Consider the following 19,275-nt stretch of genomic DNA (forward strand, 5'->3'; position numbering starts at 1 on the left):
TAGAGGCCAGATGCTCTTGCAGTAGCAAGAGGCAACCAAACCTAAAGGCCCAAGTCCACACATAATGGCTTCAGGCTGCTTAGCTATCTTCCTGCTCTGGGCTCTAACTAGGTTGTTCTCGCTCCCCCTGTCTAGGCTGAAGAACCCTTTCCAGGGCTCCTGTGAGCACATGTGTTTCAGGTGGCAGAACCTTTGATGTGCCTCCCTGACTACAGCTTGTCATCAGAAATGCTAACTCCTAAACTTTTCAGCTGAGGAGTTTTGAGCTTTTGGAGTAGGGAGGCTTGCTCTGACTCGGGTTCCTGCACTAGAGGCCAAACTCAGGCTGGAAGCCCTCACCAGGAGGCGGTGGCTTGCTCTCCCACTCGGCGTTCTCCATCATCTGCTTGGCTATGCGCTCTGCGTTGCACTGCTCACGCTTCTGCTGTATGAGCTGCTGAAGTTCGGTCTTGCAGGTGGTGATCCGGATCTGGTAGGTGGACGGCAGGACGGTGCTGCTTACAACCTGGATCACTGGCTTCTTACTGGGGATGTGTGTGGCTTCTGAAACCTGGGAACACAGCACAGGTCTGTGTCACAGCAAGGCACATGTAAGGCAAGATGTTCCCACGCTGCAGCTACACATCACACCAGTTTCTCTCAGGTGAAAAGAGCAAGTGGATTCCGGCTGATCTAAGTCAAAGCCTCCTAACTAAACTATGATTGGTGGGCCACAGTTGTCTTACGCTACAACTCACTTCAAATCATCAAAGCCATCGTGGCACTCAACATGCACAGACCATTTAGAAATTCACCCCAAAATATTTTTGCTTTTTGTTACATTAAAGTAAGAATAAAAAGATTTTAAAAGTTTTGAAATGCTCTCTGTAGCCTAATTATGATCTTAGGTCGGTCTTTGACCTTCACAGTGCTAAGTAACTGGGTTTCCCCTGGCTATAAAATTAAAGTAAGTCAATCAGAAACGCCTTGATTTCTCTATAGCACCCAGCCTTTCGACATACAAGGCAGCAGAACAAGGCTCAAACAGGAGGGTGGGTATTGCCTACATGACAGTACCTGTGGAGAAGTTGACAAAGGGACACAAATGCCAGCAGAGGACTCCGAACGAGGTGGCTTCCCAGGCTGAACCACATCATGGTCACTGGTCTTAGGCAGGGCCTGTGGGAGATTCGGAGGTTCCAGTGACCCAAACATGCTTTTCCACTCTTCATTGACACTGGAGTCTTGTTTTACATGTTTTCTAGCTATGAAAATATATTTGGGATAGTTAGTCTGAAGGCAAAGCCAATGTGACTCTACTGTCTGTCTATAAGGGATACAATGGACCAGACTTCCCGTGCGTCCCTTTACTCAGCCATACATCCCTGAATGCATGTAGCACATATGGATGTGTTCAGCTTACAATCTCAGCATGCGGAAATGCCTGTGCACCACAACTGTGCCAACACCTAGAGCTATCCATCTATCCAGGTAGAAATGGATATTTTAATCTGCATTTATTTACTTATTTATATTTAATTTATATGTACTCTGATCTACCAATTATCTGCTTAAACCCTTCACCCTTTTTCCTTTGAAGTGCTTGCTATTTTTATTGATCTATAAGGTGCTTTATATATTATGCATATAAGCTATTAACAATTAAATTGCAAACACTTTATCATAAAACTTACTTCATGTAATTCATTTGCTACCCTAAGATGATATAGGAACAGGGGGAGTATTAAAGGTATATATATACTTAACAGTGACCTGCACCAGCAGAAAAGGCGTGCACAAGATCTTACGAACCTCATACAGTCAATGTCACTGTCACACAGGCTGACAGTTTCAAAAATCAAGCTGCCAAATGAATAAGGATTCTTTGGTCTCTATTCTTTTATAGTTTATTGTTTATCTTAAATTTATCAGGCATTACCTATTAATAATCAAAAAACTTGTACCTGGTTTTACATAGGCTGGCCTTGAGTCAGCAGTTAAAGGATTAGAAAACAGAATTTGAGTCATTCCCTCCTTAGAGGCAACATGGTTTTATAGGTGGAGAGCTCTGGACACTGGCCTTCACTAGTCACCTTGCTGTGGTCTGGGCAGGTCCCCTGGGCAGGTCCCCAGTGATCCCACTGCCCTACTTTTCCTCTCCTGTGTCTACCTACTAAGTAACTGAGTCACTGAGTTCCAAATTCTATATCTAGGAAAAGAGGGAGGTATTTTACTATTTACTAGCTAAAAGCCAGCCTTATAAATAACTAATAATAGCAAGATGCACACACCAACATACTAACCCCGCTTCTCATCTGGCTCTTGCTTGGTTTTAACAAGATCCACCTGTCTCCCAGTGATGCCCAAGGCTGCCAAGTCGATTACGCCTTTCTGGCTGCTGTCGTGGAGATGGCTCTGGTCCACTGCGTTAGCTTTCGCTCTGTTTGATTTCATCATGAAGTCCTTCAGTGCCAGAAGCTTATCTTCCTCTTCTTCCGTCATTCCCTAAAGTCAAATTAAACCATGTATTTTGGGTTAATTTCAAACAAAGTAACAACAAGTATCAGGGTGACTAACAAATGAAGGTCAACTCCCAACTTAAACTGAAAAATGATAAAGTGAAACAAGAAAGCAAAGAGGAAGAGATGACTACCGGCTCTTTTGGAATATTCTGCAAGGGTATTTTTTTCATCATATTATCTTTACATCTCAGATTCTATTGATAATACTGTAATAAAGGTTCTGTAGCTCCCATAAGGCAAGGAGAACACAAATGTTCAGAATGAGATAAAAATGCTGCTGTTCAACAACTATTTCATGCACTGTTCACCCGGCAATCACACAAAATCAAAAGAAACAGCCAAGCAAATTATTACAACAAAGATGTTTTGTCAAGTTCTTAAAATAAATATATTGTTTAGATTTATTTTGTGTTTTGCCTGCGTATATATATCCGTATGTACCACACGCTTGTCTGGTATCCGTACAAGACAAAAAAGGGCATCTCTTGGAACTGGAGTTATGAATGGCTCTAAGCTACCATGTAGGAGCTGGGAATTGAATTAGAATCCTGTCCAAGAACAACAGGTGACCGTAACTGCTGAACTTTTATGAAGTTTCATAATGACCATATGAAAAATTTCCACATCAGCTATGAAAAGAAAATTTTAATCTATCAAATAAAACTATATTTTTAAAAAAGCAAACACGTGACTGGAGAGATGGCTTGGTAGTGAAAAGCATTTGGTGCTCTTCCAGAGGACCCAAGAGATCCCGACACCCACATCTGGTGGCTCACAGCTTTTTCTAACTTCAGCTCCAGGACACCCAGTGCCCTCTTTTTGGCCTCTACAGGCATCTGCACACACATGGCACTCCCTCATAGACAGACAGACAGACAGACAGACTCACCTGCACACACATGGCATACCCTCATAGACAGACAGATTCACCTGCACACACATGGCATACCTTCAGACAGACAGACAGACAGACAGACACTCACACGCACATACACACACATTAGCTAAATAGATAAAATTTAAAAATCAAACACTCAGGCTAAGAAAGGGAGGAGATTTGCCCTGTAAACTCAGTACTCAACGCCAAAGACTGTAAATTCAGTCTATCCTAGGCTACAAAGACATTCTCACTAAAAAAACCTAACTAAGCAAACACTACTCAAACACCCATAACAAACAAGGACAACACCGTGCAGCATAACCCACAAGACATCATTGAGGTCAGCTAACGATGACTATACCCTGGGGGCACACAGCACATCTAGGGAGCAGCCGACCTAACACCACTGGCCTTCAGGTCTCCTCTACAAGCTCAAAGCAGCATCTATGAACACACTCGCAGGCTGGTTGCCTTTTATGAAGTGACAAGATGATTTTAAAAACTTCAAGACCAAGAAACTAGGAAAATACATATGGAAATGTGAAGGACCACGCATAACCAAAACAACAGTGAACAAGAAAGAACGGAGGGGACTTCGCTCTGTCAGAACCAAGGTTGAGTTACGCAGGGGTGCTCACCCAGCTCGTAGGCAGCCTGATGGAGCAGCAGCATCCACGCAGCTCCCAGCACTCCACAGGCTCCTGCAGATGCCCGGGGACATTACGCATCCAGAACTTAATGTGGCAGGCTTCTGTGGCCAGCCTGAGGGGTAAGCTTCCCACTTTAAACAAGGTTAAAAGTGACAATCGGGGCTGAGAAGACAGACAGCCGGGGCTACAATCCCTGAGACAGAGACAAGCCCTGCTCCTGCAGCTGTCTAGAATCCTTTCTGCAAAGGCCAAAGCCATGGAAAAGGAGCTCAGCACACAGCAGACCTGAGTTCAAGAATGCTGCAGAAGAAGTTAGTGTGAAGGGGAGGGGCGTGGAGAAAGGAGCTGCACACAGAGGGCTGGGGGGAAGCGGGGTGCGCCCTCAGTTCTTTGGCAGACAATTAAACTACATACATACGCATACAGAGACTGCCTATCCAGGGACAAAGCAACAGCCAAGCAGGGGACCAAATACTTCGCAGCACAGTCTGTGCTTCTACCTGCCAAGGGTGAAAGAACTTCTAGAAGCACACCATCCTGTCCTGGCGCACACAGAGCATCCTGTTGGTGGGGCCAGACGGGCTATGCGGTATGCCCTGGACCTCGCCGTACAAAGCTGGAAAGGCAGGCTGGAAAGGATGAAACTGATTCCAAGTGTCAGCAGACCAGGCCCAATATTATGCACAGGAATTCAGCACAGCGACATAAAATTCACAATGGACCAAGAACGGTTAGCTGGCCGCCAACCAGGGCACAACAGAAAAGCTTGTATCTTATTATGCATCTTCTTGGGCTGTTTCAATTTTGCAGTTGTATCTGCACTATACAGTCAAAAAGAACTAACATAAAAATCCAGCCAACAGTTTAAATTATATGGCTTTTTTTAAAGGAGTGGAATGAATCATCCTGTGTCCTTTATAGCCCCTTGTTAAACAGATACAAAGCAGAGCTCTTACAGAAGAGATAACTAAAGCATCCCTGCGTGTGTCACCTCTGAGGATGCATCCTGCTGAAGATTCCAAGCCCCACAGGACTGCTGCTCCACAGGCCTGTTCAAGCCCCAGAGCATTAGGCCCTCGGGAGCACCATGCTATCCTGGAGAAGCCCACTGTGCTAGCAGCACACCTGTACAGGACTGTGCAAGGAAGGGCTGAGCCCCAAGATCAAGGAGGTCAGAGCTCCCAGTGGGAGAGGCTGCAACGCTTTCTTCTTAGCTGGGGCATTAGGAACAAGAACTCAAAAGTCTCCCCTGGATCCAAGCCTCCGCTAGTGAAGCTAGTAACCAAAGAGGGGAAGGGCTAAAACCAGGAAAAAAGAGGAAATGTGGACAAGGGAGGTGCTACACATGGCTTCTGCATGTGTCCATCAGTCTCAAACAAGCTTGTCATCTTGGCCTTCCGTCTTTATAATCTGAGCAGTGAGTGGCAGCAGAACGGGAGGAACAGTTCAGGTTGAAATGCTAACTCTAAAACACACTGCACCCCAGGGCACTGGCAACTGCGCTGCATCCGTCTCTTCCTGTGACAGGGGTAGCAAGTTGCTCAGACTGGCTCTCAGGACAGTCGGAGAACACAGAAGCACAGACATCAACAGCAGACTCATCACGTATCTTCACAAAGCGGAAGCTGGTGGCTTCTGTCCTTTGTACTGAGCACTCAGATCCTGGCCTACTCTCACTTCTGCTGGCAGCAAGTGTCCCTGCAACAGAGTGTAAGTCTCCTCACCCTTGTGAGCCTCCTAATGCTACCAAAAGCAACAGCTTAACACAAGCTAATTTGTTCCTCTTTTCCTCACTCAGACAAATGTGATGAAAATGACAAATATGCCAAACACAGCCTTTTAGAGGCACCAAAGTCAGACAGCTGAGTGATTTGATCGTGAGATCCAACAATGGGAGCTGGCACTGAGAGAGTGGCAGTCATGGAGGCACTTGGGAAACACCAGGGAGCAGAAAGGCTAAGAGAAGTGGAGGGTGCATCCCTGTTTAATTCCCAGCAACACCACCACCACCACCACCACCACCACCACCACCATCACCACCATCACCACCACCACCACCACCACCACCATCATCACCACCATCACCACCACCATCACCATCATCACTGAATACTCAAGGTCAAGTAAAATGCATGAAAACATTTATACTGCAAAGCTCATCAAATTCTGTCTGAGCCATGTGTGTTGTGGCACATGCCTTTAACCTCAGCAGAGGGAGGGAGAGCTCTATGAGTTTAGGACTAGTCTGGTCTGCATAGTGAGTTCAAGCCAGCCAGGGCTACACAGGAGACCCTGCCTTTAAAAAAGTCTCTAAAACTGAGTGAGTACACTTGTTCAGGTGAGACACGGCTCTATGAAACATTCCACAGGGCTGACACTGTCCGCTGCTGCCGCCCACAGCCTTTGTTCTGTGCTCATGGAGCACCAGGCCTGGAGCCTTCATTTAGAAGCACTTTTACTCCAATTTTGACTCCAGGCCCCACGCATCCCATACAAAACAGAAAGATGAATCTAAATTTAGTGTTTCAAAAGAGCCCCTACCAATGCCAAATAAAGTAAAAGGGTTAGTTTTTACTGGATTTGTCAACTGATCCAAACTCAGACCCAAACACACAGTAAACTGCTGGCTTATTCAGCAAAGATGTGGCAAACCCAAGACCCGGCAGCTGTCGGCATGCAATGAGAAGCAGGCATCCGGGCTGAGAGGAGGGGACTACATCGCGTCTGCGTTCTGGGCAGCTTCTCCTACCTCAACTGCATTACACTTTGGTGAAGTATAGAACTGAATCAAACATGGTGCTTAACTCCAAGGCACTTTCTATTCTCTAGCAATCACAGGAGGCTGACAGGCCCCGTGACTCCTTACTGAGCCCAACTCAGGGTTTAAGTTTGTCTGACTGTCTTTGCTTAGATGCCATACAGAGTATGTAAGATGCTGACAGATTTATTTTCATCTGTCACACTATACCTGATCAAAAACATTTTCAACATCTAAATAGATGCTTCAATGCTGTCATGAAACGTGTTTACCAGGGAGGTCTGAGGAAGGCGCACACCTGGGAGAGCAGTTTCTTCAGCAGCTGGGCGATGGCCGGGTCCTCAGGCGGAGGGCAGTCGAGAAGAGAGCCATTTCGCTTCTTTTGGCGCATGTGAAGATGTCTGAACAAGCTAGCGATGTCTTTAGACCTCAGAGCATAATCAAATATAGAGCGGCTCACGGGCTCCTTTAGAACACTGAGCAGGACAAGCTTCCTCTCAATCTGTAATAGAGAAGTAGAAAGAACTGTCAGACTACAGTACACAGAATAACTACTTCCAAACTCAGTAAGCACAGCCCATATAAAGTGGATAAAAGCATTTATTTTCTGAGAAAATGATGTGGGGTTTTTTGTTTTTGTTGTTGTTGTTGTTGTTGTTTGTTTTTTAGGAGAAAAAGAGGACACTACCCAATTCTAAAGAACGTAAGTATTTCCTGGTTTTTAGCATTACCACTAAAGTATCTATCCGTGTTCAGCCTACAGGAAGATTAATAACATATATCCAAAGGCAAAGGTTTCAGAAAGTCAGAGCAAGCCTCTCTTGGATCACAGAGGTCTGAATACTCCCCAAACCTACCCCCATCTGTGGGTCACAGGCCTAAGACACAGGCGCCGGCCAGAGATCTCAGTAACCAATGCCACGGGGCTGCCCTTCCATTGTCACATTTCCCCAACAGACCCAAACCTTCCTCAAAATAGTCTCTCCAGACTTCAGTACTTTCATTTAGTGGCCCTAGAACACTTTTCAGGTCAGCGCATGTATAATAAAAAGGACGGACACTACCAGCAGTGACCAAAAGGACTCACTTTCCTTTCAATGTGGAGGTAGGACCAGGTGGCTTGAACATGCAGGCTCTGCTGAGCTCTGTGCCAGCACCTGGTTTTGTGAGATAGGATTTCATTATGTAAATCACACTGTCTCTGAACTCTTTACGTAGCCCAGGCTGGCCATGAACTCACAGTCTTCCTGCCTCAGTCTCTTGGGAACTAAGTGTGCAACACCACACCCAGATCTAAAGGACGGCTCTGGGTATAATTAACTACTGCAGCTGAAGCTTACAAGGGACCCGTGTTTGATCTAAACTTACAAGGAACCCGTGTTTGTTTAATCTAAAGTGAAGAAAAGGAAAGCTAGCTCAGCAGTTATGCATGCTTACTGCTCTGCTGAGGACCCGAGTTGGGGTCCTAGCGCTCCATGCTGGGAGCTCACAGCCACGTGTAACTCTAGCCTCAGGGAATCCAAGACCTTTCTCTGGCCTCTAAGAACACTGTACTCATGTGCACAAACCCACACAGACACACACACACAAACACAAAATTAAAACTTTAAAAGTTTTAAATTTTAAAATAAAGGAAGGTAAGACTTAAGAAACTAATTAGCCCTTCAATTCTTGATCCTGGCTTTGAAAAGTATAAACCAAATATAAAAGCAAAGTTTAATAAGCTAAATAAATAATTAACCAGGGTGCTAGAGAGACAGCTTGGGGTTAAGAGCACTAGATGACCTTCCAGAGGACAGGGTTCCATTCCAGGCACCGACACGAAGGCTCACAACTGAATGTAACTCCAGTTCTAAGGGATCTAGCACCTTCTTTTGACTACCCTGGGCACCAGGCACACATGTAGTAACAACAGACATCCTTGTATTAACACCCATACACATAATAAAGCTTAAAAAATAAATAAGTAAAAATAAAAGCAGATACAGTTCAAGAAAATGAAGTCTGAACTTCAGAATGACACACCGTGTGTGACATAACAGTCTCTCGATTGTGTTTCTCTTACAAGGGTGGTGAGTTCATTAACTTGAAAAGTATATGAAAACATTACAGACCAACTAAAGGGCTCTAGAGACTCACTGGAAGGACTGGTTATAAGTGGGGACGTGTGTACCTGTATTACTGGTTGTGTAATATAGGGGTCAAGGTAAGGCATCAGCTTGCAGTAGACATCAGCAGTACTTATTTGATGAGCTACCACTGTGATAAATCCCACTGCACCGTAGCGTATCCACAGATTAGGATGACACAGGAAGGGAGCTAAAAGGGAAACAAGAAAGGTAACATCAACCAGAGTCACAAAACCTTAAACTGCGAGGTCATACCAATCCTTATGTTACCACAATGTGATAAAGACAACAAGCCTCCGTGGTTCCAGAAGGTTCCTGCACACATTAGCCTGAAGGAGCAACTCAGCAGAACAGTTCTAACACTCCCTTATCATACTTACCAGCCAGAGCAGAAAAGCAACCTCCTTTCTAAAATCCTCAACTTCTACTTCTCAGGGTTCAGAGTGCATGGTTCATCCTCATCTGTAGCACTGAGTAAAAACCACTGGACAGGCTCGGGTGGTGGCACACACCTTTAATCCCAGCACTCGGGAGGCAGAGACAGGCGGATCACCAGGCCAGCCTGGTCCAGGGAGTGAGTACAGGACAGCTAGTGTTACACAGAGAAAGCCTGACTTGAAAAACAAACCAAAACAAAACCAACCAACCAACCAAAACAAAACCACTAGACGGAGACATGAGACTGCCAATAGCGCACAGTAAGGATCACCCTCCACTCTGCCGCGTACAGTCAGGACAGTAGCTACTACACAGGCGGCAGAGACACTGGGGAGCTCTTTCTTCTCCACACGAGAACATTAAGAAAACAATCTGATCCGTGTGACGTTTTTTAATGCAGGGTTTGGTCAAGTCTTGCATATACCTCACAATTACACATGTCACTGGGAATGGAAAAGTAGAAAAGTAGAACAAACACATTATGTCTGTTCTTCAACATGATCATAACATAAGATTAACCCAGAAAACTGAATCTCTTGATTCTTTTAGTAGTTTTATGCACTAAGCCTATATCAATTACTTCAACTAATCTATCATACTAACTTGATTTAGAGTAAAATTCAAACTTCTGAAACACAACAGTGGCATGAGCTCTAAATATGCAAAAATATACTCAGAGCTGTTTATCAGAAGTCCATGGAAACGAAGACATTAACAGTGCCACCACATTCTAGTGATGCTTACACGAAAAGGAAGGAGAGGGACATGTTCCAAGCCCCACTCTTCAGAGCCGCCACCTGAGGGAGAGCCCTGGGATCCGTGCAAAGTGAGAGGGGAGAACCAACCCCAGAGTTGTCCTCTGACCGCCACAAGCATGCAGTGGCATGTGCATACGCGTGCACACAAATAATAAAATCTCTCTTCACCTCTCTCACATGATCATCTCATTACCCATGAAGATTTGCTTATTTCTCACACCGTCCATCCACAGCTCTGATCCATCTCATCTGACAAGGGAGGGGTGGTGGTCTCCTTTCGACACAAAGAAGGACAACAGGCTGATGATGGAGTTCACTGGCATAGTGTTTATCTACCATGTATGGTCCCCAGAGCTCAATCCTAGCGCCTTAATAAAGAACAGTAGGAACTGGCAAAGCACGGAGAACCTCTAGAACCCAAATAAAGCCACAATGGCATGACAGGGCACAATAAACTGCCAATTCTGAGCTCCCCACACGCATGCGCTTCCTATGCACCTGAGGTACCTATGCATCCCTGTCGCAGCCCTTAGTCAATGGATGTTAGCAAATGAACCACCAAGGGGAACGTGCTGCCCAGCTAGGCTTGCTCTCCTGTGCTATGATCACCCCTCGAGAACAGCTGGGGCAGCCACAGCCATGACAAACACGGTCCCACAATGAGATGGAGGGATCATGTTCAAAAGACAAAGGAGATGCACAGCCTGAAGCAGAGCCACCCACACAAGCCACACACAAGAAATACACGGCAGTGCTTACTAAGACTGGGGCTGGCTGACACACTGCATTATTATAGCAGTAATTAGCTGACAAAGCACATAGAATACTTAAGCCTGAGCTGAAAGAATTTCTTAGAAAATACAGCATTCAGTCTTTTCTCTCCAGTATGTCCCAATTCTCTGGTGACAAGCACGGAGGAAGCAGAGTATTGAGAGTAATCTAAGAAGGAATAATAGAGTTCTTAAAACCACCACCAAGAAAATCATAATAATCACCAAAAACACCACTGCTGTTCTAGTCTCAGAATCACTATACTAAACCAGTTTGGCAGTTCATGCCTGGCATGCTGGCACTAGGAGAACTGAAATCAAGGCAAGAGGTCATGAGTTCAAGGCCAGCCTGGAACTTTAGCTCTAATAATTTGCTTATAGATATACAATATATAAAGTTCATAAGTCACTTGGCAACATAAAAGAGGAAAAATTAAAGCATAGGGCTTTTGTATAGGTGAAAATTAAATTTCTGCAACTTAAAAGATTAAAATCATAGCACTTTAAAAAAAATCATCAACTTGCCAGGTAGTGGTGGCACATGCCTTTAATCCCAGCACTCGGGAGGCAGAGGCAGGCAGACCAAGGCTAGCCTGGTCTACAAAGTGAGTCCAGGACAGCTAAGGCTACACAGAGAAACCCTGTCTCGAAAAACCAGGAAAAAAAATCATCAAATCACAAATATATAGGAAAGTAAGAATGGACAAGGAATTACAAAACATTAATGTGTCCCTATTAAATATTTATTATTTAAAACATGGATTGAATTTTACAGTGAAAAACCAGAGAAGCTAAATAAGAAAAGAAATGCAAAGGCACACAACCCCTCCAAAAGCTGCTTATTCGGAAGGGCACACACACCGGAGACGTCAATAGACAACGACCTTCAGCAGTCTCTACTCATCCAGTAAAAGGTTGGTATCTTGAATACACGAAGAAGCAAAACACTACCCAACAAGAAAACAAATAACCCAGTTAAAAATGAGGGGAAAAGCTAAACAGGTCTCAAAAGATGAAACACAAATGGCTGACAAATACTTAAAAGAAATGTTCAATGTCCTTGGCAATCAGGGAAATGGAAATCAAAAGTGATCTGAGATTTTATCTTACCTCAGTGAAAATGGCCAAGTTCAATCAAACAAGTGATGGCACATTCTGGTGAGGATGAAGAAACAGGGAGCACCATTCACTGCTAGTGGGACTGCACACTGGTACAGCGGCTATATAATCAGTGTGGCAGTTCCTCAGGACGTAGGAATCAATCTACCTCAAGATCCAGCTAGCCCACTCTTGGGCATACACCCTAAGGACTCTACATCCTACTACTGAGACACGTGCTTAGCCATGGTCATTGCTGCTCTGTTTATAACAGCCAAAAGTTGGAAACAGCCTAGAAGTCTGTCAAGTGAAGAATGGATAATGAAAATGTACATTTACGCAATGAAGTAATTCAGTAATTCAGTAAAAAAAATGTAAATATAAATTCCAGGTAAATGGAAGGAGCTAGGAAAAAAAAATAATCATGAGGTAACACAGACCCAAAAGGACAAATATTATGTTTTCTTTTGTATGTATTCGTCTTACTCTATCAGAATAAAAATATATGAAGTTATTCCCATGCCCAAATTTCCCACTCTAAGTCTCAAAAACAGAAGCTTACCAATATCACTGGCGAATTCATAGACATGCGGTTTCTGCAGCAGCCCTAACTGGCACATGCAGGTCAGGGCATTGAGAGCTTTCACAATGACAAACTCCTCGGCGTCACTGAGGCCTTGTTGGAGCAGGGGCTTGAGGATGGAGGAGCTCTGCCAGCCAACATAGGCCGCAACCCCTGAAAGGGAAGGCAGCGTTACCATTTCTCAGCACCTGAAAACACATGTCCCCACTAGGGAACGTGTTGCAATTAACCCAGCAAGCAGCTCGTCAAAACCAGGAAAGAACCGCACCTCCTTCCCAGTGAAATAAACAAAAAGACCTCAAACAAAGTTGACCATCCAGAATTTATAGACACCAGAACTCACAAAAGAGAAAGCACAGGTCTCCTAAAACTGTCAATAGCAAGGAAACAAGCCAGTCGCTTTAGAACATGAAGGGCTGTGGAGGTTTACCTCCTAGACAGCCCATCCTCACCCTCCTCACAAGCTTCCTGAGACAGAGGCTATAGGCCTAGGGATTCATGGAGGGAAAGCGCTTACAGCAAACAAAATCCTCCAGCCTTAGTTAGAAGTATTTCAGGGAGCATGGGACCCAGGTTTGGATCTCTAGTCTGCAAACCTTGGCACTAGAAGGGGAAAGAAAGGCCAGAATCTATGGAGCTCACTGACTGGCCAAGTCAGAGGACCAGATAGATGGGCTCCAGGTTCAGTGAGCTTGTCTCAAAACAGTATGGTGGAAAGTGACCACAGAAGACACCCAACACTAACCTGTTGCCTACACACACACACACACACACACACACACACACACACACACACACACACACACACACACCCAGGCAACCATGTGAATTGATCTACACAAACATGTACACACGTGCAGCCACACATGAAATGATGCACACAAACGTGCACACACACACCCCAAACTAAACTTCAAGACTAACACCAGGAGGAAATGAGATGGATCCAAAGCAACAATAACACTGGCAAGAAAGAAGCAGGCTGCTGCAGACAGGTGCAGAAGGGCAGCAGTTCTAAAAGGCACAGATCTAGAACTCCTGAGCAAGCAACGGAGTCATGTCTACATGACAGAAGTCAAGTGTGCAATGGATCTAGTCCCTGGGAGTTAGAAAGCAGCCTCAGCTGCATCCACACACTCAAGTGCAGGGAAAGACCAAACAAGCCCCCGGAGCACGTTCGTTATGATGTAAATGTAAATGTTACTCTGGTTCTTTAGAGTGAGTCTATTTGAAAATACTTCATTTTAATTATAGAACACAAAGTAAATGTTTACTCTGGCAGTAAAATTATTAACAATTCAACTGAGCAAAGGGAGGGTACAAAGGTATAGAGGGAAGGGTGTTAATCTCCTTACACTACAAATAAAAAGCAGGGCAGTAATAATATATTAAAATGAGCTTCTAAAAGCTGAACGACACTAGGAAGTGATCAGCACTGCAAAAACGGGAAATCAGATACAACTGCACATCAGCCAAGGCTTCATCCTGTGTGTGTGTGGCACACACATGAACAGCATCCCAACATTTTTGGGGTGAGGTTGAACTTCATAATAAGACTTGCTTCAAAAACCAAAACACAACTGGGTATGGTGGCATATGCTTTTAATCCTGGCACTTGGAAGGCAGAGGCAGGAGGATCTCTGTCTACAAACCGAGTCTAGGACAGCCAAGGCTACACAGAGAAACTCTGTCTTGAGGGGGGTGGGAATAAAACAACAACATTGATTTTTAAATGCATTTAAAAAAAATCAAAACAGAAAAAGGACTTGCCTTTAAAGTGGTAAGTTAATGCTATATAAGTTCCAAAAAAAAAAAAAAAAAAACCAACAACAAGCAAAAATATAAGGTCATGCAAGAAAAAGAACCAAAATAATAAAAAATATGTAAAAAGTATAAACACATAAACATCAGCAAAAGGTTCTGTAGCTTGACTAGCCAGCAAAAACACGAAAATCTGTTACTTTACCCTTCTAACAAGAAAATACTAGGTAAAGCCTATTATTGGCTGGGAGTGAGTGGAGTGTGTAGCACTTAAAGTTGCTAGAGTCAAAAATAACATAAAAATGTCAACAATTTTTAAAACATGCTCATTTTCTTTGTTTACAGAAAGAATACTTTATTGACTGGGCAGTAACTAGAGTACTTCCTACAAAAGCTATGTTGATATTCTTTAACTCAGTAATCAAAACAAACTGAAAAAAAAAAAAAATATATATATATATATATTCAATGAAGTCTGTGTTCATTACCTTTTAGTCAACTTGACAAAAGACAGTATCATTTAGTTAGAAGGAAGCTCAAGTGATGAACTGCCTCCCGTCAGATTACAGGCAAGTGTGTGGGTCACTGTCTTCATTAATAACTGATGTGGGCATGCTAGGCCACTGTGGCAGTGTCACACCTGGGCAGGCAATCCTAGGTTATAAGAAAGCGCAAGCTGAGCAAAGCATGGGAGCAAGGTAAGTAGGATTCTTCCACGGCCTCTGCTTCAGTTCTCACGTCTAGTTTCCTGCCTTGTGTTCAGACCTGACTTCCTTCAGTGGCGGACTGTCAGCTGTACAATGAAATAAGCGCTTTCTCTCTCATGCGAGTCTCTCTCTCTCTGTCTCTCTCTCTCTCTCTCTCTCTCTCTCTCTCTCTCTCTCTCTCTCTCTCTCTCTCTCTCTCATGCTCAAGTTGCTTTTGGTCATGGTCTTAATCACAGAAACAGAAAGCTAACTATATAAGAGTCTCTCTGTGTAGTTCAAGCATAATTCAAACTTTCTTCGTAAAATTTTATACTTCTTGCTACAGAAACTAATAAGTCATGTAATATTAATGAGGTGGACAGTAAGCTGCATTATGACAGGTATAGAATTCACTCATCTGAATGATAGTGCCCACAATGTAGTGCCATTTCTCAGAACAAAGCCTATCACCAGGCAGTGCATGACCATACTTAAATATCTAATAATCCTTAGATTATTAAATATTAGATACCTGAATATCTAATAAATATGGAAGACTCACTCTCTACATAACATTATTTAAAATTGAAGTTAACCAGTGATCTCAGCACTTGGGTCCTCCTCCTGACTTGCTCCTCACCACCTGAGACAGGTGAAAGGCCTATCCCTGGGGTCATGAGAGCAGGAGAGCTGGCCTTGCTCCTCAGCAGCTGCAGCACTTGGGAGAGTGGGCCCTGCACCTCACCTGGGCAGCACAGTAGAGCAGACCTAGTGGCAGGGGTTGCCACCCCGAGGGTGTTGAGTGTGGGAGAGCTGGGCCTGTCTGTTGTCTGCTGTGTGATGACACAGACAAGGGAGAGACCCCCTCCTCCCCTGCCACCCAGAGCAGACCGGAGAGCTGGCCCTGAGTTTATGAGAATGGGAGAACTGGCCATAGCCCTCACTGGCTGCAACACTCAGGAGAGTGGTCCCTGAACCTTTCCAGGGTATCAGAACAGAGCTAGCCCTATTTCAGGGGCTGCCAGTGAGCCAGCGTGGGGACGTAAGAGTGGGGGAAGTGGTGGGCTGACCAGCTCAGACACCTCTCAGGCCCAGATCCAGGGTTTCAATTGGCCCACAACAATGAACTGCTGAAGTGCGTGAAGAGGTCCTACAGATCCAAAACTACAGACTCTCCACGACACAGGGCAACAACAGGACACCTGAGAGGAGTTCCGTGTTGATAGAGCAGCAGAAGCCAGAGGCCTCACAGCAGACCAGTAAGTCACAGCCATGAACATCTGCAAGCACAGAAGTGTGGACCCAAGGGTGCACTCGGTGCACAGTGTGACACAATTACAGCTGCCACCGTGAGATGACTGTTCCTGTGTGTGTGTTTTGGGGTGGGGAGGGCAGGTGTGAGGGGACGGGGAGATGAGTGGGATCAGGGTGCATGATGTGAAGTTCACAAAGAACCAATTAAAAGAAAAGACATAAAAAAGTATATACTGTCTGCTGTAGACAATTTGATTAATTATGGAAAATATAAACGAGAAGACAGGCATCGTGTAACCAGTACACTGCAGTCTCCACATTAAACAGATGAATTTCTGTTCCTGCCCCATCACACCACTGGGCTCTCACCAGGCAGACCTGAAAACCCCTCAATCACTTCTGCAGACTGCATGCACTTTCCCGGGTCACTGTTCTTAATGACCACATGCTATTTCTTCATATTACTGCAACACAGATTAATTAAACTGCTTCTTGATCAGTTATATTATAAAAGAACATGTAGACAAACAGAATAGGAAGAACTCATTCACCAAACAAAACTTGACAGTATAATTATCTACCTTTAAAACCAATGGAAGGGCCTGAGAGGGCAATTTTGAATTTAAAGGGCTGGAGAGATGGCTCTGTGGTTAAGAGTACTGGCTGTTCTTCCAAAGGACCTGGGTTCAGTTCCCAGCAACCACATGGCAGCTCACAACTGTGTATAACGCCAGTTCCAAGGGTTCTGACACTCTCACACCACGGCACAGAAAAGAAAGCTAAGTAATTATAAAGAGACCAACCCACAAGCATACCAACAATACTATCAAAGAAAGCTCCACGCAGGTGCCAATCATTCTTGTCGTTCAGGAACGTGATCATATGGGACAACAAAACGTCATTGGCTTTCTGACGGCCGAAGAAGACACACAAACGTGTGATTCCATTCTCCATTAAAGTTTGCTTCACAATATTTTCCGGGTCGCTTAACAGTGTGACAACTTTTTGCTGCACCATTTCATGTAAGGCTTGGAGCTCTAAAAAACAAAAAGAAGGACCAACACACATGTAGACCAAGCGTCTTATGTTTTGTCATTTTGATGAAGACACAATCTCACTATGTAGCTCGGGCTGTCTTGGAATTAGTTGTTCGGCCCACTCAGGCCTTGAACTCACCATTCTCCTATTTGACCTCCAGAGAGATGAAAGTACAGGTATGGCCCCCTCACACCCAGACCTGTCTTCTTTCTTACTCAGCAGTCATAGTGTGATCACAGAAACCTCCACACAAAGGCTACATCTGCTAAGCTTCTCCACTGTTCAAAGGCCTGCAGGTGGGACGCTAACAAGCATCCTAACAGGAATGCTGTGATAGCAGCTTCCATCTGACAAAACATGTGTTTAAGAGCTCAAGAAGAAATGCAGGAGGAAGCACCTGAAAGGAGCTCATTACCTCCCCCAGAGACCAACTTACGTGAGGCCATCGAAGTCCCAGACTGGTCAGCAAGTAACTCTTGGAAAGCATTTTAGGGCAGCTGACCATATAGCGGCCCATAGACTATAAAATAAGTCCTTCACATGGCCTGAGCAGCCGTCCTCTCTGACTGTACCTCCTACTCATCCTCACGTGTCTGCCTTTCCCTGGCTGAAGTCCATGCCTGGCAGCACTGACCACGGCTCTTGCCATTTTCCTATTGCCCCAGGCGCAGAGCTCCCTGGCTGCCTGCAGCAGAGTCAGCTGAATTAAAGGGGCCAAAGCCGCGCCACTCTGCCCGGGGCTACCCAGGAAAAGCTGGCCATCTGGGGGAGCTGGGGGGGGGGGCACTAAAGTGCACGCTCACACTGAAGAAAACTTCAGCTCTGCCAAAGCTGTGACAGCTAAAGTCACTATCTGAAAATGGTCCCATTTCCTTTACAATTGTCCACAGCACACAGATGTATAAACTAGATTTTTTTTAAGTAGTTCTCAACTTAAACCAGCACAGAGTACATTTAATTCTACTTCTGAGTCCTCAGCTAAAAACCTATTAAATGATTTTTTAGATACAAAGAATCCTAAGCCCCCCCAGGCTCAGTGAATTTAATCACAGCTGTTCCTGTATAGAAAGGGGGGACTTTAACATGTAAACCAGAGATCGTAACTACTATTTGCAAATAGCTCATAACTAAGGAAACGCAACACTACTCATGCAAGAAGAAGAGGCTTGGGTTCTTTGGTAATGATGTTTCCATTTTTTAACGAGAACCACACATTTCAGCTAGCTTTACTGCTCACACGGCTCTGGCTGAAGCAAGTGTGGAATCCACAGGGACGAGTGGCTGGATCGTTTCTAGCTTACAGTGTGAGGACAGGAAGGGTAGTGCCAGGGCCCCTCCTACCCAATGCTCGTTGCTCCTTCCCTTAACAAGCGAGTAGCACGTGACAGCCTTTTCAACTTAACATTGGCGACTTGCTGTAAACGGTGGGAACTCTCAGGGGGAAAGCACAGCACCTGTGTCGTAGTCTCCGTTCGGATGGGTGGCTTCGTCTACCTCTTCACTCTCCGGGTCATTCTCCATGTTCAGAGTTTTTAGCTGCACTAGTTCAAGGAAGCGCAGAGCTGTTTCGGCCAGCAGAGCTATGTTCTCTGTAAGACACCAGCAGAGAAGCTACAGCCACAGCCTCAAGTTTTCACGTTGCTTCTAACTCTCCTCCCAAGTCCTTTAGCTCTGGAGACAGGGTCCTCTGCACCCCAGTGGCCTCAAACGAGATCCTCCTGCTTCCACCCCCAGAGTGCTGGTGACCACTGGTCACCATTAGGCCCAGAATCCCCAAGTCTTTATACGTCTAAACATTAATCATAAATTCTAGAGGAAAAGCAAGATTTTTCATGTTAGCCCTTAACTGAGTCTCTGTAACTGATCTCACAGTCTATGATAATCCCTAAACAACAAAAGTCTGCGTTTGCAAAACTGTCTGGAATGAAGTATCCAGTTCTAATGAAGGAGAGAGAGAGAGACGGTACCTAA

General features: G+C 44.8%; 1 protein-coding gene across 2 annotated transcripts in view; it reads right to left on the minus strand.

Moving 5' to 3' along the window:
- The window catches only part of PIK3R4 (phosphoinositide-3-kinase regulatory subunit 4), a 48,991-nt gene that overhangs the window by 16,706 nt on the left and 13,010 nt on the right, over positions 1-19,275 (minus strand). For both annotated transcript variants that reach the window (XM_084751674.1, XM_084751673.1), the window contains 8 exons: positions 18,759-18,893; positions 17,082-17,303; positions 12,545-12,718; positions 8,963-9,108; positions 7,088-7,291; positions 2,283-2,484; positions 1,057-1,244; positions 340-550 (listed from right to left, as the gene is read on the minus strand). In XM_084751674.1, the coding sequence (XP_084607800.1) occupies positions 340-550; positions 1,057-1,244; positions 2,283-2,484; positions 7,088-7,291; positions 8,963-9,108; positions 12,545-12,718; positions 17,082-17,303; positions 18,759-18,893 (1,482 nt within the window). The remainder of the gene's footprint in view (positions 1-339; positions 551-1,056; positions 1,245-2,282; positions 2,485-7,087; positions 7,292-8,962; positions 9,109-12,544; positions 12,719-17,081; positions 17,304-18,758; positions 18,894-19,275) is intronic.

Source organism: Acomys minous (assembly GCF_964271855.1).
Source record: "Acomys minous genome assembly, chromosome: 13".
In the NCBI taxonomy this organism is placed as follows: Eukaryota; Metazoa; Chordata; class Mammalia; order Rodentia; family Muridae; genus Acomys; species Acomys minous.